The sequence below is a fragment of the Rhamphochromis sp. 'chilingali' genome, assembly GCF_963969265.1.
Source record: "Rhamphochromis sp. 'chilingali' genome assembly, chromosome: 2".
Taxonomy (NCBI): domain Eukaryota; kingdom Metazoa; phylum Chordata; class Actinopteri; order Cichliformes; family Cichlidae; genus Rhamphochromis; species Rhamphochromis sp. 'chilingali'.
The window spans coordinates 4299561-4324997 of NC_137930.1; the positions used below are offsets into that span (position 1 = coordinate 4299561).

Below are 25437 nucleotides of genomic sequence, written 5' to 3' on the forward strand. Positions count from 1 at the left end.
CGTTCAGTGTTAAGGAAACACTTTTGTCTGCACTGTGGCGGTGGCGGCTAAAGTTTGGTTCTAACATGGTCCACAGAGTGTTTACAGGTTGTTTTTAATTATATCAGAAGAGATGCGAACGGCAAAAATAACGTTCTGGGTTCAACTCAGGAGGATCCTTCATACTCATTAACTAGTGTGTGTGTGTGTGTGTGTGTGTGTGTGTGTGTGTGTGTGTTGACCTGTGCATTCCCAAAGGCCACGTTCTGACACAGCCTGTTGATGTCGGTCTTGCAGGAGTTGTACAGCTCCGGTTCCAGACGGATGTCCTCTGACTGCAGACGTTTGAGGTAGATTTGGAGAATTTAAAGGAAACAGACACAAAATAAAAACTTTAAAGACACGAAGGATCTCTGCTCGCTTCAACAAAGCACACCTGAAAAGAGAAAAAACACCAGATGCTCCCAGAAGGAACCTTAGACGATGCCGTTTGCTGCTACTTTTTACTCCAGGTTTGGAAAAGTGAAAGGAACATAAACTAGATCCGCTCATCTCAGTTTACTCTATTTACATTTCAATACGCACCTACTGACATCAGGGTATCCAAGTGTTATTCCATCTTAAGATTTTGACTTCTTAAGTCTTTGTGCTGCATGTTTTCTATCTATATATCTGTCTATCTATATATCTATATCTATATCTATATCGAGAGAGAGAGAGAGAGAGAGAGAGAGAGAGAGAGAGAGAGAGAGAGAGAGAGAGATAACCGTTTTGTTCATTTTCTTGTGTCTTATTGGGTTTGTCAGTCATGTGTGATGTGCTGTGAACTGCACAAAAAGATGTTATAAAACTGCAGCTGCTGTTGCTGTGAACTAGAACCATCTGCACATGCGTCCTGATAAAGAAATATATTTTAACTGTTTTTACAAACACGGGTTAAATCTCTTTTATAAACTCACAGAAAACCAAACATACTTAGCCTAAAAATAAAGGTTCTAAAATCATTTTCTTTTAACAGCATGTTGGGCTGTTTCATACGTTTCTGGGCGGTTTCTCGCTAACCAACAGCAAACCTGAGGACGTTACACTGCCCGACTGTGACAGAGAGTCAGAGAACATACCATCTCCACCTCCTCCACCCGCAGCTGTTTACGACACTTGACAGACACTCGCTGCTCCTTGGCGTCCTGCAGGGTGTCGTTTCTCACCGTGGTGCTGAGGCAGATCACGACATCCACCCTGACAACGACAGGAAGTCACAGAGGTTCACCCGACCAGTCAGATTCAGTATGATCAGCAGATGAGAAAAAAGTAAAGCAGGAAAAGCAGAAAGTGTCCAATTCAAAGTTTTAATTAAAGAAAAAAATGAAGTAGAAAGATCTGTCTTAGGATAAACTGCTGAGTAACAGTGAAGCTCAATTAAGCAAATTACACCAAATACATTTTTGGGGAAAACCACAGCTGGAGATGGACAGAGTGGAGTTTAGTGGCCAGCATGGGTGTGAATTCATCTGACCCAAAGCTTACACACCAAGCTACAGCTACATGTTGTAGCTATGCACTGTCACCAGGGGGCAGTGTCAACATATTTAGAACAACCAAAGTGGGCTTCAGCAGCTTCAAAGTGAAACAGAGGTTTAAATAATTAGTTTTCCACTGAAGCTGCTGCCTGTACTTCTCTTAGTGCTTCTTTCATCTTTAAAAGGTGCAGTCAGTCATTTTCTGAGTTTATTTTAAAAAAAAAAAAAGCAAAATAAAAAACATTCATGTCTAATTACAAGTGTCCACATCCAACAATGTTAGATCCACTCCACAACTTCACTAACACCGGCTGAGCTTACCCACAGAGGAGTAAGCTCAACAGTTCACCTCAGTGTCGCTGTTATCGGTCAGAAGAGAGCTTCTCTTACTCATCGACCGATCTTACACACACTCGTTCTACAGCCTCCTCCAGAGTGAATAGACACCAGTTGATGTAAACAGCAAACTGGCAGCCGACACTCACTACAGATGGATGGCAGCCAAAGCTATTTGTCCTACAGCAGCCACCGTAGCTAGACTACATACTTCAGTCAGGAGGAGTAAGATGACAGAATTCAGTTCGCTGCAATCTAGTGCTGTAATTTTCCCCCTCGGTGAACTTCCTGTTGAAGCCCACTTTTCAACCTGTATTGTATGTAGAAAGAAAAACTATGCAACAGACCCTGAAGTGGTCTGCAAATCCAGCACTAGGTTCAGATTAGCCTGTCTAAAACCCATCTTTCAATATTAACTGCAGACCCCTGCTGGCCTGCAGCATGCCTGCCAGGTGACAGAGGTGAGAAGGCCCAGTAAGCAGCGGACTGCTTGAGAGACCCTCAGTGATCTGCAGACTTAAACTACAGGAAACCAGTAAAGATCCATCCACAGGTTCATGCTTGCAAACCTGAAAAGCTCTTTTTCCATCATCATAACTTGGGAGTTATGATTTTCACAGACATCCAATGGACACGAGTATCACCATAGCTAATTATGCAATGCAGATAAATTTCTCCAATGCATAGAATAAAGATCTGTGTGAATGTAGCATGCAGTTCAAGGAGCTTTGAGTGGTCAACATCAATGCATAAATATACATTTCCACCAACTGCAGTGTTACAATCTTAGGTTTCTACAACATTTACATTCTCAAACCCAGAAACAACAACTTAGAAGTGATCACAGAGCAGTGCGGAGTTCTAAGGCTTGTGAATCCAGATAATTTCCTTTAAAAAATATCCTACATGTGAAACTGTCCTCAGTGTTTGGACTGCTGGATGGAAAAAGGCTGCTGGCAGCTCACAGTATAATTCAGCCATCGGTCACACTCTGAAACACAGAGAGCTGGAAACCTCTGCAGGTCTAACAGGACTGTATCTGACTGGACACCACTAACACAAACACCTAAAAACTGAGGGTATGTTTAGAAAAACAACCCAATCAGACAGTAGATTCAGATTGTATGGTCACATATCCAATCAACTGTTGGACATACTGGTGCTTTTTGTATTTGTGATATCTTCTATGGCTGATTTTGCTCAAGTCTGTATTTGCCTTACTTCTTCTTGATGTTGGGACACAGTTTGAGGACGTCTTCCTTGCAGGCTGTCTTGAACTTGTAGGAAAAACGGAAATCTTTAACCTGAATCTGTGGACAGGCGGAAGGGCAGTCAGAGCAGTTGGTTATTAATGATTTCAAGAAGCTGCAGGAATATTACAGCCTTTCTAAACTGATAAGATTTTGCATAACAAAACATTAGGAGCTCATTCTTCTTCTACTCCTGCACCAACACATTTCCATCAGTCTGCTCACCAGCTGGAAGTGTGTCACTCCCACGGCACACTTCTCATTCATCTCCTTCTGGTGTTTGTTCTGAACCAAACACTCCATCAGATCACCAGAGTCGATCTGGTTATCAGCCACCTCCTGCCAGGCGCACAGAGAAAAGGAGAAGGAAGACTGAACTCATCGACGACTTCCTCTGAAATATGTTGAAACTGACAAAAGTAATCAACATGCTGTATTTAGCAGAAGATGCTTTGAAAGAGCTGTGAAAAATGTGCTTCTCCTCTAAAGTGCCTTAATAATTTCCTGCACACTGCATAGATGCAAGATGGTTCAAGTGAGTTAAAAAATAAAAATCAACGTCTTATTCATCTGATCAAAAATAACCTCTCAGTGTGACGAGAACTTGTTCATGAGCATTTTAGCAAAGTACAGCGAGCTCTTCGTGTGGCGCCAGCTTTGACCAAACACAGAAACTTTGAAATTTTGTTTTGTGGTCAAGAACTTAGACCACACATGGGAAAACCCAGGTCAGGGACCATTTCAGTCCAGCCCCCAACATCCTAAAAACAAACAAATAACCCCTCAGAAGTTGTAACTTCAGGGGGGCACAAAAGGAGAAGCACATATATATTAATAAACCAGACAACACTGTGGCAATAAATAAGAGGGCAGCTTTGGAAATGACTGTCTCACAACTGTGAAAAGATGAACCTACTGGAAGGAAAACATGAGCTGTGAAAGGACTGCTGGTTTGCAGAGAATTTTCAAAATAAGAGCACGGGGACTGTCCACAAGAGAAAATTTGATTTTGCTGTTACAGATGAATTTTTTTTAATTTAACTAGACTGCAAAATATCCTCCTTGGCAGGCCTTCAGCTTTTTGTGCATCATGCTTCAATTCCATTGTTGAGTATATGGCGTCTCTGACCTGCTAAGGAAAAACGTTACGCGTCGCAGCTTCAGTCACAGGAACATCAGTTTGCTTGGAGGCTGTTGTAGAGTCTCAACCAAACTTAGTATATTCAACCAAAACACAGAAAATGTCCAAAGAATTGAAGTTTGAAGGAAGATGTGCTCATCAGTTCATACTTACATGGCAGTGGGCCTGAATGATGGGATCACAAGCTCTCATCAGCAGCGCCTCAATCTGAATATCCTGCAGACGGAAATCACAAACTCAAAATGACTTCAGCCAGTTCAGGTTTACCTGCTTTTATCAGAGTGGGACTCAAACTCACTATTTCAGTCCAAATGTCTGCGTACTATACTGAGAAGTTAATTATCAGGTTGATGCCCCACCTGCTGCCTGCCAGTAATTCAGTGCAAATAATACAACTTTTCAGACAACTGGAAACTGGTTTGTAAACACCTATAAAAAAGGGCCAAGTCTTTTTTTTAATCATCCTTAATCATCTTTAACTACATACAGAAAATTTATGCAAAACTCATTTCAAGCCCTTACTTCCTTTGATTTTAATACCTTTAATGCCTCAAAGGAACCTTGGAAACATCAGTTGTCTCATGTTTGTGCCTAATGTTTTGCACGTTGCACGCTTTAAAGAAACTGCAGTGTGCGGAGACAAGCTAACCTCTGACTCCAGCTCGGTCAGGTTTCCCACCACCTCCTTGCAGTCAGCAACCAGGTCGTCCAGGTGGTCCTGCAGGCACTCCAGCTCCTGCCCGGCGTCCGTTTTCTCGCTGCACCACTTTCCCAGGTCAGTCATGCAGCGCCTCTGCAGCTCAGGGTCCAGCTTCACATCCAGGGCCCTCTGGTGGAGAATCCTCTGCACCTCCACCTTGCAGTCCCGGGAGAGCTGCAGGAGGACGACGATGACGACATCGTCATCAAATTACCCACCAAAGTATCGGCTGCTGTTAATCACGGACACTGTAAAATGATACTCCACCCAAGATTTTCAGTGTGTCTGTCCTTCACATTTAATCCTCAAAAGCCTTTAGATTTGTACGTTTAATTCAGTATTAACAGATAAAATGTGAGTGTGATATTGACATTAAACGTTAATACTTTTGTGGCACTTGTTTTTCGCCATTTATTTCTCATTAACAAAGACGACAATGGCGGAGAGCAGCATTGCCTTTCTACTAATCAAGTCTTCATTATCAGCGTTGCACTGTATACAGGTCTTTGCGATTTTTGAGCTCTTTAAAAAGCTATTAATGATTTTGTCACACTGTATTTCTCCAGTCTGTACTTGTAATGCAGCTGCACATTCCCAGGTTACTAAAATGCATTGATATTAATGACCGCTGGAGCACAGACACCTGCTCAAGGTGTGTGAAACTTCCCATATAGGCCAAAACATTTTTTGCAGCAGGCTGTAAACATGTTTACAACATGTTTAGTCTATGGGGACCGACTCTACACTCAAGCCTCAAGTGGACATTCCAGGTACTGCAGCGTTTTACAACTTCCTGGTTTTCATGGACGTTTCTTCCTGTCAAAAGGGAATTCTTCCTCCCCACCACTGCCAGATGCTACACAGAGGATAATTAGATTAGCAAGGTTCTCTCTGTAACATCATAGGGTGTTTAACTAATTTCACACAACTTGTTACAAGCCTCAGCAGGACTGGAAAAAAACACATTTTGGGTGGAGTATCACCTTAAACACAGCCAGCGTTTCCTACACTGCTTGTTTAAATCAAAGGCTTAATTTTGCTGCAGCTGAATCATCAGCATCACCAAGTTTTCCGTAAGTGGATTGTCATATTGATTCTTCACTTCAGGGTTCAGCAGCTCACTTCAGCAATTAAAAGCCAGCTCCCACATGCACTGAGAGTGGGTGGGAATTATCCAACACAATCACTTCTCCTCTACAAACCACCAGTAATCATCCAAGATGCGATTCTGTGAGCAGCATCATGAGATCAGCAGCAGTAAGAGGTACTCACCATCGAACCATGGTTTTCCGCTTCAGACTCCCCACTGGGGAACTACGAGAGCATTCTGTGGTCAGAGACTTCCTGTATATATTTGGCACCTTACATTTACCTCTTCACACATGCAAGTTGTTGTCAGTTCAGGCTTAAAGCAACTTTGTGTGTTTATATTAAATAAAGATTAAAGTCACTTCATCTGAATTCGTCACAGCTGTCTTCACCTCCTTCAAACTGCAAACATTTCCAGTATTTTTCACATTTGGCAGAAATTCATCAGACTAAACAAGGGTTTAACTTCTGTATCTGCACTTTTAGGCTGAGCCTACAGATAAGTCACAACCTTGAGAACAAAAACAGAAACAACTGTGCAGACACAGAAAACTTAAAGCAAGGAACATTTAAATGACCTTTTATTTAAAAAGCCTAAACTGTAGAAAAATGCACTTTTTTAACTAATTTGAATTCAGAGGCCTTTCAAGCCACTGAGAGTATACAAAACGTTCCCCCTGTAAATCGCTTATTTGGCATAAAAATGTCCAAATTAGTCCAAAAAACTGCAGTGGTCATTTGAAAACAAAATGTACACTGTACTAATTGCAATACTGTAAGCAGTCACACAATTAAGGCAACACTTCACTGAGCCACAGTGCACAGTCTCTTTATAAAATTAGTCTACTTTCCTAATGTAAATAGAGCTCCATGAATGCCCTATAAGCCAGGTTTTTGTGCTTTACAGTTACCTCTCCTGAAACAAACTGTTCTATTAACAAATCTAAAACAGCACTTGGAGATCTCCAAGTGCTGTAACCTTCACATTTAATCATTAGATTAAATCAACGGCAGAGACTCACCCTTCGTCCCTGCTCCAGAGAGCGGTAGGCGTGGCGGTACAGGCATGAGAAAATGGCACCAGGTGGCATCAACTCGCTGGTCTCATTCCAGCCGTGAGTGTGGCAGAGTCGGGATGCATCGGACTGACATTTCTTGTACAGGATCGGATCCAACCTAAGCAGCGACACAGGATGTAACAGGCAGATTAATACCTGCAGCTGTCTCTTTGGGACTAAAGCACAGACAGAATAAAAGATAGACGAAGATCCTGGCTCTGAAACGTAAAACCAATGCAGAACTGTCTTAAACCTACTTTAAAAAAAAAAAAAAAAAAAAAAAAAACACCAGGGGGGCGGTGCTTGTGGTTGTAAAAATCCTTCCAGTCCCACAGACATCTATGAGAAAAACCACCCCGTCTAAATGCCTCCCTAAGTTCAGGTTCACTTCAGATCCTCACTTGTCAACTTTCACTTCAAAGCAGATGGCAACAGCAAAACTCTCAAGGCTTCCAATCAGCACTTTACTAACAAGTGTTTTTATACCATCTATGGTCGCAGTATTAAATGGAGGCAATCAACTAACCAAGAATACTTTTACAGCAGCCTTGTTAAAAAGCAATACAACTAAAATGATCAATTACCAAATACCAATAAACTGATATACTAAATTGAAGATGATCATCTGAACCTCATTAATGTCGAAAATAGACTTTCTTCAGCCTGTCGGCAGGACTTACTTCCAGTCTCTGGCGATGAAGTACTGCAGCTCCAGCAGTCTGTGCTCGCAGTCCTCCACCATCTTCTCAGTGTACAGATGTTCCATGAGACACGACAGGATCCTGCAGGATCAGGAAACACAAACGCATTCACATCTCAGCCACACGGCGCAGCAGCCATAAGACCTTGAACGGTCGGTTCTTCTTCAGGTTTTTATCCACATGATCATACAGCAGGTGGGATCATTGCACTTTCTACTGTGTCAAATTTTAGGATTTCTATTTGCTGGATCCCTCTCCCTCCACGAGGACTCACATGGGGTCGCCGCTGCGGATGTGTTTGCATGCGGTCTGGATGACGGACTCACAGGCCTCGTTAAGCGCCCGATCGATGCGGTAGTCGGCCCCGGGGTCGGCTTCCTGGATCAACGTTTGCAGCTGTGGACGGAAAAAATATCATAATAAAATCAAAAAGTGAGCGCAAGACATTACACGACATTCTGGGACATGTAGGAATATGGCTGTGGGACGGTCAAACAGTTGTGTTCATGCAGGTAAATCTGTACAGTGATATCTATGTAAATGTTTCTGTAACCATACAGTGAATATTATAAATGCCATCTCACCGCCTTCTGACAGCTGGGATCGATGGCGCCCATGTCTCCTCGGCCGACCCTCATTAGGCAGTGCAGCGTTCGTCCTTTGCGGTGCAGACCGGAGCAGTGACTCTCAATCTCACTGCGACAGTGCAGCACGATCTCAGGACTCAGAGAGAAATCCTCCATCAGCATCCGCCTGTAATCCATCATCTCACCCTGACACTCGCCGCTGACCACACGACCTGAAAAACACACACACACTGTAGCTGTGGTATCTCGTTTAAGCACAAAATATTCAAACACATTTCACAAAAACAACTCGAGGAACCAACCTGGAAACTGACTTCTGAGGTTAAATGAAACTAACCTTCTACCCTCACACAAACTCGACAGTTTTACTTTGTCTGCCTCAGACTAGTCTTCAGCAAAATAAACAGGAGCGGGTTCGTAGTGGAGAAACAGAGCAATGACTGACATGTAATTGAGCTCTCAGTGGCCTCTGAGTGCCACACAAACAAAAAGGGACATTAATTAGTTGCTGGAGCCAAGAGCGACAGATAAAGGTCTGCTCACCTCGATGGACGGCTGACTCCAGACACAGCAGAAGGTAGGACAGGCGAGCTTCCCTCGCTCGGGGCATGCTGGTGTCCACGTTGCAGTGGTACTTCCTCAGGTCCGACTTGCAGGCTTTGGCCAGCGAGTAGCTGACCTTGTAGTCCTGAGCAATCAGTTTCTGTCTGGTGGTCAGCGCCTCGCGGCACTGATGACACACAACATACACAGACACTTATTACACAACTGAATGCTCAACGAGTCTGATTTTTAATCTGCAGGAAGGCCGTATCCATCACAATTTGTACACTTCATTGTTCTGTAACCATCATCACTATAAGACTTTTTCCCCATCACCAGGAGATGGAAAAGGTTCATTTTAAGTATTTTGTAGAGGAAAAAAAATCTCTATAAATAAAATGTGGACACCGTAAATGGCACTCACCCTCTCAGACATGGAATCCTCAAACTTGTGATTGAAGAGGCATTTGTAAACTCTTCCTTCCCCAGCCAGAGTCTGGAAAAAAAAAAAAAGAAAAGGAAAAAGTTCATCAACTTTCAAATTCAGTCATTTTAAGGTGCTTTACTAATGTTAGGTAACAACTACAACTTCTCTTTATCCCATGTGACACAGAAGGCAGCAACTAACTAACCAACTATAGGCTTTACCAAAAAACAGAAAGACTGAAGGTTAATCTTAAAAAGTAGAGCAGCTGAATCCAAACTGGGAGCTGGGTTCGGAGCACACGGGCCTGAAAGCTGAAGGCTCTACCTCACATTCTAATTTTAAATCTCCCAGGAACCACAAACGAGCCTGCAGTCAGAGATAACTATGACGTCTTTAACGTGAACTTTCAATTCAGTTCAGGAGTCAGTGAAAAGAAACCAACGTGGGAAAACCGCAATCTTTCTTTATAGTTTATCACTTTGGATCCACTGAAGAACTTTTTTTTTGAGCGAGTAACAAATGAATAATGTCTTCCATTATAATATTTAATAATGTAGTTGGGTAGTTGATACTGTCAGGTACTGTTAGTTCATTTTAATTTGAATGTTCACAAAGTAATTTCTCCCTCACAGTTTAAAGGTTTGTCTTCTAACTTTCAAAGTAAATAAAAACATCTGGATTTTTCTGATCGTTAACTTCTCGTGCTAACGTCATATAGTCTCGGCTAATCTGCACATTCAGAGAAACACATTTTAGCTCATCTTGAAACAAAGGGACGTTAATTTGAGAAGACCCTAGTTGGATGGTACTTCAGCTTACAAATAATACAAATTTTGCAGTTTTTTTTTTTTTTTTTTTAAATAGGATATAGAATATTTAAAAAAAAAAAAAAGGTAGATCGGGAGAAGAGAACGTTAGAAAGTGTTTCCAGAATGTGACATTTAAGAGTATTACTGATCAATTTAAAATAATTGAATAAAAGAATCCTCTGAGCTCTAGAATAAAGGATTCTTACGTTTTCACAGAAGCGTTCTCTGTCGTCTCTGCAGGAGAAGTAGAGGTAGCGGTCCAGGTGGAAGTCGTCGGAGGAGAGCTCGGCGACTCTCATGATGGCCTTTTTACATTCCTCCCTGATGACGTGCGCCCCCGCCTGGTCCTCGACTTCACGAACCAAACCTTTTTCCAAACAGGCGATCACCTCGCCCTGAGAGTGGACGTCCTGTGAGGAGGGCAAAGGTACCACAGTTACTACTGCCGGTGTGGCTCAGCTCCGGTACGACAAGGATTCGTTTCCAGACAGCAGCTATTTTAACATTATTACTTCATTAGTCCAGCAGATATCTACACTTTTTCCAGCTTTGTGCCCCAATATCATGAATTATTACAAGTGCAGCAGTTTCCTGCCTGTGAGGAACAGAAACTCACAATGCAACTTAAAGAAATGCATTGTGGGTAAAGGCTCATATCAGTCAGTGGGAAAGGTGGGTGGTCAAAACAAGTTGGTGCATTTGAAACGTCTCCTTTATACTTATTCAAAGTTGATTGGAGTTGGTGTAAACTGAATTGAACAGCACCAGTTTATTTTTATTTATTCCATCTATTATGTAATGTGTCAAAGAGAACATGCACATTGGGTCATGCAGTTCTCAATGACACACACCAACCTCATCTCCTTTGTCAGTTCTAAAGATAAGCCAAGAAATGATATCAACAAGCTATCTACAAGAAGCCGGGCCGCTTCGTATAGTGAGATATCACCAAATACAGAGGTCAGCTGCAGAAAATAAATAAATTAAACACAGTTTCAGCGACCTTTTGTGCTTCTGCTCTTGGAAAACGTTTGTTCTTTGTCAGCTAAATGCTCAGGAGGCTCAGGGTTTGCTTTCCCGTCCAAATCCACATAAACACCTCATCTATAAAACAATGGCTTTACTCGCTACTGCGCGCGCTCCTTTTCCTCAGTTTTTGTTTCCTCCTTTGTCTTTTAAGCCTGTGAGATCAAGGACTAGATAAGAGTCCAGATGGGCTTTATCTTTTTATATTCAGGAATCTAGGAGAGTGCAAACAGTCGTTTCATCTCAACCATCTAGTTTTAACAACAGGTGGAAGACAAATTTCTGATTAATTTCACAAAGTAGAGAGCTGAAGCTTGATTTTAAAGTTTAACATCAAGTTAAAGCTGAGTTAATAACACATTTTCTCATTTTGAGAATCAGTTCATAAACAATCCTGCCTCGTGTCGTTTCAGTGTGCGAGAAGTTAAAGCGCCAACATGGTCTGTCCGATTTCCACTCAGAGCCACTGTGACAAATTTCTGATAATGAAACTAAAAGCACTCCCGCCCACAGATAAATCATCCTCTCTGAGCTCTAATCGTGCCAACGTGATAATAAGTGTGTGTCTGAGGAGCTTATGGAGCTCTGCGGCAGGGAAACACGTTCAGTGGAAGATCGATTCGCTCTGCTCGCTGACAAGCTGCTACAAACTCCTCTTCTCTCATTTGAGCTCAGTCCACTTTGAGTTTTATCTGCTCTCCGACCAAAATCCAGCAGGTCAGTAAGAATATGAGCAGCACTATAAACAATCTTCGATGTACAGCTACGGCGTAGTTAGATCTCATGTCATCTTCTCTGACACATCGACACACCTCCAGAGAGGCCGCCATTTTTAAACCTCTGCTGTAAACCTGCAACAACTGTGAGATTTCCATTTGAAACATTCATCAAGTCGTGCACCACAAATTCACCCTCCAGCATCAGAAACACATCCTGAGGCATCTGGGAGCGCTCATTCAGCACAAACTACTTCAACTGTGGTGTGTGCAGCAGTCCATTTGGTGCTGCAGTTTCTTTGGACACATCAACATAAGATTCCTGACAACCAGCTATAGTTTCTCCTGCAAGATCTTGTCTAATTCAACCAAATTTATAACAGTTAGGGCTTCGATTTATATGAACCTGTGACTAGAGCTCGCGTCAATATTTTAACTTTTTTGTATTGTATTGAATGTTTTCAATAATTGTCACGATATAGGTTCACATTAGTATCCTAAGCAAGCACCTGTTGGGTACAAACTGAAAAAACAAGTTGAAATAAACATTAAAAACTAATAACATTCATTTTTAACAGCTCATACAAATGAAATGCATGATTTCCCCCCCCCCAAAAAAAACAACAACAAACATGGCAGATTATTGGTTCGTAGGTATTGACTCAAGTTAATGGGCAATATAACAATGTGCAGAACATTACTGACTACAATCTCATCTCCATCTCCTAAAAAAAATAGAAGAAAAATAAAGTAGAGAATTATCTAATCAAGCAAATGTTCTGAATACAAACCCATTATTTATACATCTAACAACATGAGTGTAAATAAGAGCCAAAAACAACGAGTCAGCGACACAGATGTTACTCCACCAATAACCAAGCAGCACTAGTCAAACACAACAAGCTTCTTTCTCTGAAGTCCGACATCCCTTCTCCTCACCTTCTCTCCGGTGCTGATGCTGCCACATTTCAGCGTGTTGATGTCATCGCGACACTTGCCCATGAAGCCGCAGATCAGCCGGTAGTCACTGAAAACAATGGTGGTCATCTTGGTGATGTACTGGTTGCACTGGTAGTCGGTGATGTTGCCACGGTGATCTACAAGGCAGGAAACCAGGTAACCTTTCCCCAGCTCCTCCGCGGCACATTCTTTAATCTGAATGGAGAAAAGCGAAGGCGACACTTCGGTGAGAGCTGAAACATAAACCTGCCTTTAAAAGCACCTCGTGTCACCTGTCCAGAACAACGAGGTCTGAACACTTCTGATTAACTCAGCTTTATTTTTACACTTGAATGTACCAATGTCCTTTTTCCTACAAAAATCTAGAAATTGTGATTTTCATTGAAAAAAATAAATACATTTTTAAAAGTTCTCCATTTGTATCTGTGCGCTTTTCTTCGTGCTACCTGGTACTGCACTCCAATCGTTTCTAGATTTGGACCTTTTACTGTAATTCATGCTAAAGGTTTACATTGGTGAGGGTCGTGAACAGATTTTGCCCTTCCATAGGAAAACCACCCGGACTGAAAAGAAATATCTGTAAGCAGTTTTTCCTCAGTGCTGTGTGACAACTTTTCAATGGCAGAAAAATGTGTTTGTCCCTCTGCAGCCATTAATTAAAACTAAATAAATAAAATCCAATTAACCACTCATATTTTCCAACATGCCCATCACTTCCAGATCAGGAACCAGCTGAAATTTTATGATCTATGATTTTGTCCCAAAGCACAGAGACCAACAAACACAAAACTACTGCGATGGCAATGAAAGCATTGAACACGAGCAGACGATGAAAGGAGGAAGAAAAAAAAAAAAAAAAATGGATTCACACATTTGCTTTCGTTTGAGTCCACCGATTGGCTGAACTCATCGAGTGACGCCTCGTTCACGAAAATCAAAACTGCCATTTTTGAAACCCGGCAACACACCGTGCTCCCCGAGTCTGACGGAAAGCCACAGACCGAGCAGCAGGGATATCGTCAACGTCCACCTATGTTGTAGCGTTCGTGTCACATACTAATTACGTCATAGGACGCTCGGCAGCGTTGCCATGACGACCACTCACATTACGTGTTACTCAATTGTAAGTGAAAACCTGCCGATCCGAGTAGGTACTAATCTGGAAAAGTGGCTTTAACCCTTTAAGACCTACCATAGAACCAAGTCTGCCAGAACTTATCTTTATATTTTTACATGCTGTGGAGCCATTTGTGGGAGCATTTCAAGTTGCAATACATCAATACAACCGTTATAGCCCAAATTTTAAGAATATGTATGCATTAAGTCCATAGAAACTACATAAAGTGCAAAAAAAGGGTAATAAAGTACAAAAAATTGAAAATCGTTTTTGGTTTTTTACCATATATTTCTAGTTAGAGAAATTTAAGAGGTTTATCCCTCAAAACTGTAAATACAAAAAAGTTGCACAAAATAGTTTCCAACAACAGGAAATTTACTTTGATGGTCTTCATAGTTTTATTTTTGAGATACACCAATTTTTATATACTGCAGGAAAAACGAAAATAAATATTATAATGCAAATTTGCAAAAAAAAAAAAACAGCATATGCATCAAAATAAACTATTTCCAGCAGTGCAATATGAGTTCTAAACATCCCAGAAACTATTCAGAAAAGCATAAAGTCAAACATACCTTTTAAAAACACCAGTATAGGCTTATAATGCCCCGAAGGTAAAAAAACAACAACTACATTTTCCGCGAAAATGACGTCACTTCCGGTTTCTGGCAAGTAATGGCGGAAATGCAATAGATCGCGCTGACGTCTATTCCAACGTAGGAAGTGTTATGAACAGCTGATCGGATCGGCAAAGCGTGTTTCTGGAATATTATATTTTTGTTGCTGCAAGTGCTTTTTATGCAGTTTTTGCAAAGCCATATGTGGAAGGAAACCGTGACCGAGGACAAGCTGATGCCATAAGATGTAAGTACAACTCCTCCGGTTTCATATGCAAAAAAATTATTGCGCTAGCTTACGAGGTTCCAGTTCTACAAGGATTTAAAAATAGTAACGCAAAACAGAGCGTGCCCGCTCCGACCGGTTTTAAAGGGTTAATGACTTAACTGGTCAATAAAGGTTACACTGACTAACTCCACCACCTTGTAGTATTACACATAAGTACCGACCAGCCCCGGCCCCGATTCCTCTGACATCTCTTTGACATTTTGGACATAAAAACTGGCTGCAGTTTCTTAACATTGTGCTGACAGCTCTAGTTCCTGATTTTAAAGTCTACTCCAAAATCACAGCAGTCTTAAAACTTCTAAATTTGCCAGTTTATCTGATGTTCTTTTAATCGTTTGGAGGCTTGAATGAAGACCATCAAGTTGAGCTGCAGAGATTTGTTTTTAGCGACTGACCTCAGAGATGGTCGTCTTGCACACCTCCACCGCTACAGACTCAAACTTTGGGTCTGTGGTCAGGTTCAGCTTATAGTTCCACAGCAGCTGGGGGAGAGAAGATACGAGGTATGACAATTACACCAATAAGGACAGAGTGGAGAAAAAACCCAAGAAAGAAAAACAGGACAAATAAAAAATAAAAACAACATTTTAACATGTCAATCATTTTATATTATAAAGTCTTTCTGTTATTTAATGTGACAGACATTCATTAATGAGACAAACTTCTGGATAGCGGGGGGGAAAAAAAAAAAAAGCAGTAGTACCGATGTTGGCTATCGGTTGTTTATATGAATCATTACAAAACTTGTGCATACTTTTAGTGGAAAATCATTGCGTCATAAAATTATAAGACATCATAGTGCATGCTAGGAGGTGGAGTGTGAGGGTAGAGAGAGAAGAAAAAAAACCCACACACTTACATGGTTGCAATCTGTAGCGATTTCAGAGTCCTGAAAGAGGAAGAGAAAAAAAAAAGTTTAGCTTCTTCAGAAAGTTTAATTATTGGGTCTGAATATTTGAGACTAAACAGAGAGGACACCTAATTACTGAAATTTTGCAATCTATAACATCCCATAATCCACTGCAGTCTTGTGTGTTGTGGGATGGTGCGTTCAGGCATTCAGCTTCTTGCTTCAGTGCGGTCACCGAGGCATTTTCCTGCAGCTCTGCTTTGACCCGAGGTGACCCCTCCCCCGACTTCCTGCCCCCACCCTCGACCAGAGGAAAACTCACTGTGTGGGTCTGTGAAATAACAGCTCTGCAGATGACCAAAGACTTTCTGACCATTTACCACATGGTAGCCACAGTCAGCTAGGAATAAACTGCCAGTGTGTTTGTGTGCTCTTTTTACAACGTATTTTACACACTGGTGTGACAATGCTCTTCACAAAAACAGTGCAGTGTGAAGAGGGGGAGGGGGAGACGGTACACGATAGTACCGTTGAGTTTTAAAGAGCACTGGGAGGACTCCGTTTGTAAATGGGAACCAGACTGACGCAGAACAGCAGGACGAGAAAAACAAGCAGCATCTACAAACTGACACCAATTAAAAAAAGCTAAGTGAGAGCGATGTCCCCCCCTCTCTCTCACATCGCAGAGTTCAGTCCCCAGAGAGGGGAAAGATGGATGAGGCAAAACATCACCCGCTGCTTTCTGGAGGCTCATTTCGGACGGCTGAGATGAGCATTATCGCCAGCGCAGGGTTAATGCTCGTCTCGTGAGGAGGAAAATGACTGTGAAACCGCGCTGGTTACTGCCTTGTCAGCCATGCTGTTAGCCATTTATCACAGTGTTTGCCCTTAAAATACATGTTTTAAAGAAGCCCACACATGCCACTTTTCTACTTTGTATTTTTTTGGTAAATCAGATTGGGGATACAGGGAATGATATGTGGCGATCCTAAATACCACATTACTTTGGACGTCTGACCTCTTCTTCAAGGTCAAATAAGGTCAAACTTTCGCAAAATGTCTTATCTTTAAAACTATGCTTAACCCTTTTTTTTTTTTTTTTTTTTGAACCCGTCAGCGGGCTCATTTCACAAACCCTTTTTAAACGACTGTACCTCTGTTACCCTCTCTGGTAGAGACAAAATTAAATTGGTTTTCAGAAGGAAGTGAAAATGAGCTTTTCGGGGATACTCGGCGTATCACAGTAACGCAAACCATTCACAACGTACTGCAGTCTGAACACAGGCCGAAAAATCCCCTCTGCCGAGATGTGCGGTTCACATAAAGGGTTCGAGTTAAACTGCCGTTGTATTGTCAGCATTTAGGAAATGACTGTGATATATGACAAAACCAAATATCACATTACAGTTTGCATCCAAATATGTCACATCTGATCTCTGATCTCACTTTTACATTTCATATCTGCCTTTGTTTCATGTTAAACCCAAAACCTGCTCCATCTTTAAATAAAGTATTACCAAGATCAAAGTCTCAAAATGCTACTGTTCTCATTTTTACAGCACTAAAGTTTTTAAAGGAAAAAAAGAAAACAAAATGAATATATACAAAATTAAAGTAAATATTGCCCAGAGAGTACATGATTTTCTTTAAATCTATATCCATTTTTGTTTTGGACACAACAGAACGATGTAAGAGCTTACAGTTCTTGTTGTCAGATCATAATAGTGAAAGCACACGCAAGAAATTAGCTTTACAAGCAGCTGAGTTTAATTTATCTATATGTTATGAATGCTGCCAAACTAGAAAGAAAAGAAAATAGTTTAGTTTAATATTTCTCGTCTTTGGAGCTGCTCAGTCATCCAGGTCGTGGCAGTCTTGTGAAGTCACCCTGAAGCAGTCCAGCTGCCTTCTTTTTTGAGCCCTTAAGACTTCAATATTTCTCCCACTTCCTGACCATCAGTGCTTTGTTGGAAAGTTGAGTGTGTCAACATACAGCAGTACAAAGCTGGGTGGAGAAACCTGGAGGGAGTTGGACAGCCTGACGCCACATCAAACACTGCTGGACTTTTGTTTTTCCACTTTTCCCCCTCCATTTCTAGCCTACAGGAAAAAAAACCCTCATTTGCACACGCTCAGTCCAAAGGTGGAGTGAACAGCTAAGTATCCCATCACACTGTTGCAGAACAAAATGTGAGTCATGTGGACATCTGCGCAGCTTTATCTCAGGATCTGATCGCTTCAAAAAGCCAAACTGTTCACATGCAGCTGACCTGAATCCCGATTGTTCCACGAATCCATCTCTGAGTTTGCAGACTCGCTGAACACGCATTACAACTGTGATCTAACACCAGAGTAAATAAACCCTCTCACTCCTCAGACACACCCATTCACATATTTGAGATGTTCAGCCTTTTTGTTTGCCAGCTTTAAGGCTCCGCTCGCCAAATGTGAACAATTTGCTAAAGCTGCCTTCCCATTTAACAGCTGCAGCTAAATTAAACTTAATCAGCTCTCCTCCTTTGTCTTGGGGAAGCTGGTGTGAGGCTGAGCTATAATTGGAAACGGGTGAGAGAAAAAGATAGGAGAAAAATGACATCATGTGAGAGAAAAGGAGAATCCGGAGGGGGGACATGGCCATTTCTGACACCTTCTCAGTTATTTAGCTTAAAATATAGACAACAGGGGAGGGGAGGAAAGTAGTCTGTTTACTGGAAACAAGAAAAAATTAATGTTTAACTAAAACTCAACACATTTGCATACACTCCTGAGAGAAAACAAGAATCAGCAAAAGCAGGCTGTGCGTGAAGAAAGCGCAGCAGGAGGAAGTGTTACAAACGAAACCCTTCAGTGGACATGAGCCAACCAAGAAGAAAAGCAAACAGATCGAAACAGTCAGCCTGAGCAAACAAGGAACTGCATCCTGTAAGCTGTGTGTGGTGGATTTTTATTGGCCAGTTAAAGATTAACCAGTGCAAACAACCACTTTAAAGCTTTAGCTTCTTCTCTCACATTTTTAAAATGGCTATCTGCAGAGGATGTGCACTCTTGTTTTTGTCTAGACCAAACAAGCAGTCGGAGAGTATTTGGGCCAGGAGTGTGACTGATGTGTGCGTTACCACTACCTCCAATTTCACACACTGACACCTCATCACACAGTGAGGAGCTTTAAAAAACAGGAAATTGCACCTATTAAAATTTCCTTTGTCATGCTTCAGCCATAACTGTTGAACAATTAGTTTTCTAAATTATATTCCAAAAGCCAGAATAACACCACAGTATTTACACAAAACTTGGTTCTTTTGCATTTATTTCGAGGACACATCTAAAACCTGCAGGACACCGACCCTCGAGGCCTGGAGTTGGCCACCCCCGGTTTACAGCTATCTATAAAACACGATGCAGACTCTAAGCAATACCATCAGGAACGCTTGCGACTGGTCACAGCTACATTTTTAAACATCACAATGATCCCAAACACACTGTCAATGGAGTATACCTGGATAAAATTGCAAAGTGGAACAGTCATGGATTGGCCTTCCCAGAGCCTGGACCTCAACAATATTAAAGCACTGTGTGGGATCATTTTGACAGAGAACAGAACAAAAGCCAGCATCCAAAAAAAAAAAAAAAAAAAAAAAAGAAGCTTTGGATGTCCTTTAAGAAGCCTGGAGAAGTATTCATAAACACTGCTTAAAGAACAGGAAACTTTAGCCTCATGTGACTTCAAACTTTTTATCCAAATAGTCATTCTAGTGTTGACAGGAGGTGACTGCCATTATTTCATGCTAAGCACTGTTGTTGGATAAGAAACACACAAAGTGAGAATGGCTTTATTGTGAATCTGGTTGCATTAAAATGTCATTCATGTGACCACATAAAGTAGAAGAGAAGCCAACAGATGTTATTGTTGGCCACATTAGCTGCTTACACTAAACACATATCGTTCTCTCTTCCTGTCATGTCGTCTTGAGCTGAAATAAACCCACCGTAGCTGATGGGAGGGGGGCGGGGCTAAGCAAAACCATACAGCTGTAAAGGAAATCCAAAAGTAAACGACGAAACAAGAGCACAAAGTCATCCTTTTCTTTAAATTTTGATTTTAAATAAACTGCGCAGCCCCGTCGCTCAATTATATTTGTCATAAAGCATGTGGCAGAGGCGTGCTCCCTCATAAACACCAACATTCATCACGTCTACTTAAATATGACATCCTAATGCAGACAACAGTAGGAAACCGCAAAGCTTCTGATAACAAGCAGAGTGCTCGCTGCCTACACATGCACGCGTGCGTTCATAAAGATATTATCACTGTTGGTGTGAACACAACAGTAGGAAATATCATTTTTAGACAAATGTCAATGCTGAACCTGAAAGTAGCGTCGCAGAAACACCGGATGATGTTTCTTAGCAACCTTTTTCCTCCTTCTTGGCTGAGGAACAAAATATCCACACAAAGTAAAACCTGCCCGCTTTGTTTGGGATAATCAAAGATCACATTAAAGTCGCTGCACAGAGGCGGTAATTCAGTTTCAGAGATGCTGAGGTATCGCTGCTTTATTTATCCGACAGGTCCAATTACAGACCAGCTCCAAGAACATCGGTGAACTTTATTCCATTAGTCTGCTTTTTATTTGTGCTGCATTATAAAACCCTGGAAGTAAATGGATATCTAAATCAGATAAAGCTAGTGGTACTGTTAGGCCAATTATTGGGGCCAATATTCAGCATTTTTCTACTTATTGATATTAAATCGACATTTTCATCTTCGGCTGCATATCCAGGTCCATGCAGACACACCCACAGCTACCTCAGCTATTTATCTCCAGCTATTCTAGGTGGAGGACAAGGTGTTCCCAAACCAGGCAAGAGATGTAATCTAACCAGCATGCCCTGGATCCACCCTGGAGCCTCCTCTCAGTAGAATATGCCAGAAATACACCTGGGAGATACCCGAGTCAGACCCCAGCTTTAATATGGAGAAGCACTGGCTCTAACTTTGATGTCAAGCTGACGACGTTGTTTTATCTGCCAGTTGAGTACCTTCTCAGTATTTATAACGTAGTGTTCACACAAAGTAAATACCTGCACGCTTTGTTTAGGATAATCAAAGATCAGATTAAAGTAGCTGCACAGAGGCGGTAATTCAGTTTCAGAGATGCTGAGGTATCACTGCTTTATTTGCTTTATTTACTTGTGTTGTGCCACCACAGCCGGGTTAAAGACAAGTGTTTTACCGTTGTTTAAATGATATGTCAGTATGGAAGATGAATGGTTCAAAGATTATTAAAGGGGGAAATATTGTTACAGTTCTATAAATTTGATTTTATGGAAAGAAACAAAAACTGCTCTCTGGTGTGAGGATAGGAAAGTGGACAGCTCTGTAGTACAGTGTTTGCATCACTGCTAATAACATCTAATCCTGACAATAATTTTAGTTTTTTAATTAATAAATTCAAAAATGCACTGATTGGATTCTGTGGAGCTTCTGATCTTTGCCAACTCATCAAACACAGCACTCCAGTTGTAAACACAGCTCCTGCAGCCTTAATGTGCCAATTAGTAATTATGGAGCTGGGCGGAGGAACAAGACGAGGCTCAGCGGACAGGCCGGAGCAGAGCCTTCGCTCTCTGGGGCCTCCGCCCTCTGGACTCCCTCTGCACCACGTACACAAAACCACAACCACCAGCAGCAGCCCTGACAGTGGGCAGGACGGAGACACAAAAATGCACCGAGTCTAAAAGCAGCTCTCAATCTCACTCTCACACCTGCAGAGTGCCAGCTGGGCCTTATACACATGATGTGGGCAGGCTACAGGGCATGCAGAGTGGGCGTAGAGAGGCAAGATATCAGAACCCCTCTCCACCGCTGTCACCGCCCCCAAAAAAGCTCGTTCTGACTGCGTTCATCTCATAGCGTGAAAACAGCAGAACTGAGACTCACTGAGGGTTCGGGAGGCCGACTTCCCCTCCTGTCATTTGCTTTGTCCGCTCAGCGGAGTGAGAACGGGACAAAAATATCCCTGCAAGAAATGACTGGGAAACCCAAAGTCTATCACAATATCCCAGCTGACCAAAGAGGGTCATATTTACAGCACAAACTATGCTGAACCAAAACTGATTTGTTTGCGGATTTTAAAGAGATTAAATTTGTTTTTCAGCCCTGAAAATCTCATGTAGATACCTCCTGTCCTTATGAAGCTATGAGTGTTCAAACATGATAGAAACAAATAAACAGCACCAAATACTGTGAAGGTAAAATTTTGCATTTTGCTTCTGATTCCAAGGGGGACGGGTAGCACTCACTGATTTTTCATGATAGTACTGTGTTAATGCCCCAAAGCCTGCAGTATTTTATGTCTTAATGCTTACTTTTTTAATCTCTGAATCTTAGGTCAATCACTTAATGATTTTCTCCCTTTTCCCTGTTAAACTGCAAAAATACTGCAGTAGTAAACATGTAAGGCCCAACAAGCTTCATATTTTACAGTGAATCAAACATCCTGTACAGCAACAGTGGGGAAATTTAGGCCTAAAAATAACATTTTCTACACAAGTAAACCTCCATAAACTGTCTTAGCCCACAGATTGAGTTCTGAGCATTAATTTGACAAAAACAACCCCCACCCACTCCAAAACAGAAGAAGTGAAGAACCAATCAGCTGGTCCAGATGCACAAAGAAATTATTCCAAGCAAAGATGGGTATTAACATTCACAGGAAGTCAGAGCAAACAAAACAAAAGACTTCAGCTGAGATCAAACAAGCGTCTAATCCTCTGACTGTGCGAGTTTGTCTTTTTCCACCCACTACAAACACAAACTGTTTCATCTATCACATTAATTTAAGTCATGACCTTAAACACTGTTCTCAGTGACATTAAAAAGGAATGGAAAGGTCTTGATGCAAATTAAATAAAATCCTCCAGAAATCGCTGCAGATGGCGCCGAGACAGAAAATATCATCAACCTGCCGCCATTTAGAACAGCGAGGGCTCGTTTTCATTCCTTCCTCACTTCTCGTGTCGTTCTCATCTCTTCTCTTTTTACTTATTTTTTTTAAACATGTTTTAAAATTTCTGGTATTTCTTAACATACTTTTAAATTTCTGTCTGAAAACGTTAAGAAAGTGCTATCCATAACTTTTATTATTTCGAAACGAGGAGCAATCTGACATTTTGTTCTGTCAGAAAAGAGTCAAAAGCCAAAAGATAAACAGGAGTAAAAGGTTCAACTCTGAATTTTTCACATTTTTTTCTTGAAAAATGACCACAAACAATTACTAACCTGGTGATGTGGTAATTCATGCCCAGGGTCTAAAACCCCAAAAGAGATTATTTGCAGTGAAAAGCAGCCCTTTAGAGAAGCTAGAACTGGAACATTTTTACATGTAAATGGCCTTAACAGTAGATGAACATGAGTAACAAGAAGACAACAATACCACAGCCTTCTGGGTGAATGCAGGCCATCTGTACTGACACTCAATATTAAAACGCCTTCATAAATTCATTTTTTACCACCTCCCAAATCCTGTCCACTTAAAAATCTACCTATAAGCAGCTCACTGCCCTACATTTTTCATAAGCAGGCTACAAACAAAGGATTTCAGGATGACTTTTACCAGCCGAGAGGGCGCAGTCTTGTGATTGTGAGTAAGCAGATAATGGGCACAGCGAGAGGACCCGTCTTAGCTGCTCTAAGCTGCTGTTGTGGCGTACAGAGAGAGGCCTCTGTCTGCTGCAGATCTGCTGAAGACAAACAGCTAATGAGCTTAACTGAGAGAGCGAGCAGCCAGAAGCTGCCACACCAACAGGTCTCTCATAAGGAGCTGTCGAATGAGCTTAAACAAAGCAGCTGAAGTACACATTCCTTAAAACAACTCTCTCTGGAACACATCTGGATGAAGATGAATAAAAGCGACCATGAACGTGACTCAGTGCTAACAGTCTCCCAAATCAATCTGAAGCCACCACAAGTTCAACTACATCAACCTGATTACGTTTAAACCATCTGCTGCACCACTGGCAGCAAAGCTAAAGATCTTATTAAAGATATTTTTAATGTGCATATAATTTTTATGATAACCAGTAAGATTTCTAAAAATAATGAACATTTAAGAGGCAATTTTAGAGGTTTTATGAGTTTTATAAATGATTCAGACTCATTAGAGACTGTAAAACGTTCAATATAATATATAATCACAATATAATCACATTTTGATTGCTTGCTTTACGAAAAATGTGTCAAATGTGCCCAAAATTACAGACCCAACTGTAAATAACTTCATTATTACAGAAGTTGAGTATTAGGGAAAGTTTAATTAGGATGTTGCTTCAGCTGCACTAAAATAAAGAAGGACGAACAGACTGAACAGGGCAGCACCTACATTTTCAAACTGACCACACAGCTCCAACACATTTCATGTTCGTCGAGCCGTCCGACCTCTGCCTCCAATTGCATCAGACCTACGGCCACTCTCCTTCATCCACAGTTCAGCCTTCTCCACCTCTTACCTCCTCCGGCCTGAAATCTCCCCCTGACTGAATATTTAACCGATCCAACATTTATTTATATCTGACATCAATCTGATCCCAGCTCAAAAGAATCGACTGAGCATCACGACAACAGACCAGTCGATTCAAATCAATTCTATGTTGTTGTTATTTTTATACTTTTTTATTATCTAATTATTTGGGGGAGGGATTTGTGACAGCAATGATAAAAAAGTGATATTTGTGAGGTAAATGTTTCTGCATTAATGTCCTTCAGAAATCAAAATGTGGGTGGTAACATAAAGAAATAGTGATGCTTGGACTGTGGTCTTTGCTTGGCATTATCCAAAAGACAAACACACACAAACACGCTTTTCAGTATTAGATGCTGAATGTGCTCATGCACTGATCGATGCATGAGGATACAAGGAAAGGAAACAAGGACAGTGAGAGGCTCTCACACTGAGCTGAAAAGAGACCTGAGAGCTGTGCTATTTACCATTTACTAGAGCTGGGCGATATGAGATTTTTTCATATCACGATATGTTTTTTTCATTTCAGGCGATAACGATATCTATCACGATATAAGCCAAATAACTATATTTGTAAGATTTAAATGTGCCGTTGCTCACAAGTAAAATGTGAAATAATCAGCAGCTTGTTTTGATTTAAATATTTATTTCCCATAATAAGTTCAACAGGGTAGATGTACTTAAGGAACATGAGACTTTTTCAGATAAATAAAGGCAAATATTGCAAACTACACAAAAGGCAGCCGCTAAAGCGTTTAAGTTTCAAAATAGAACAAATGAAACAGACTAAATTGTCAATTCCACTTAGAAACAAAATATTAATTCTAAAAATAAATCTTAGTTTGTTTTACAGAAGAACAGACAAAACTGACTAACTTTTGTCAATATCAAATAAACTGAGAACTAAAAGGAAATTCTCAATCTCTCCTTGTTGTATAGCTGAGCTTTTCAAACAGTTTTAACAGTTACTTTAGTCTGACAAAAGCCGAATGACGAATTAGCGCTTCCAGTCAGAGACTGAGGCTACGTCCACACGTACACGGGTATTTTTGAAAACGGAGATTTTCCGTTTTCGTTTTAAAAAATAATCCCGTCCACACATAAAGGCAGAAATGAAGGAAAACGCTGCTATGAACATGCCAAAGCAGCAGGTGGCGCTAGATTCCTAACCGTGCAGAAATGTTGGCCAATCAGAAGTCTAGA

The 25437-nt window shown here is 41.2% G+C and overlaps 1 protein-coding gene across 6 annotated transcripts in view; it reads right to left on the reverse strand.

Annotated features, from left to right (window-relative positions):
* Positions 1–25437, reverse strand: part of LOC308392034 (Golgi apparatus protein 1-like) — a 35102-nt gene that overhangs the window by 6178 nt on the left and 3487 nt on the right. For 5 of the 6 annotated variants that reach the window (XR_013970747.1, XM_080874880.1, XM_080874879.1 and 2 more), the window contains exons 2-17: positions 15725–15754; positions 15261–15347; positions 12822–13037; positions 10347–10550; positions 9329–9400; positions 8905–9091; positions 8359–8573; positions 8049–8170; positions 7754–7855; positions 7038–7191; positions 4876–5100; positions 4380–4442; positions 3311–3424; positions 3057–3145; positions 1101–1218; positions 222–314 (exon numbers count right to left, since the gene is read on the reverse strand). Coding sequence is in view for 5 of the 6 variants with exons in the window: in XM_080874880.1 (XP_080731006.1) it covers positions 222–314; positions 1101–1218; positions 3057–3145; positions 3311–3424; positions 4380–4442; positions 4876–5100; positions 7038–7191; positions 7754–7855; positions 8049–8170; positions 8359–8573; positions 8905–9091; positions 9329–9400; positions 10347–10550; positions 12822–13037; positions 15261–15347; positions 15725–15754 (2091 nt within the window). In the remaining variant the exon portion in view is untranslated. Of the gene's footprint in view, positions 1–221; positions 315–1100; positions 1219–3056; positions 3146–3310; positions 3425–4379; positions 4443–4875; positions 5101–7037; positions 7192–7753; positions 7856–8048; positions 8171–8358; positions 8574–8904; positions 9092–9328; positions 9401–10346; positions 10551–12821; positions 13038–15260; positions 15348–15724; positions 15755–15843; positions 15860–25437 lie in introns of those variants that run through there. The other variant, XM_080874882.1, reaches the window with a different exon arrangement.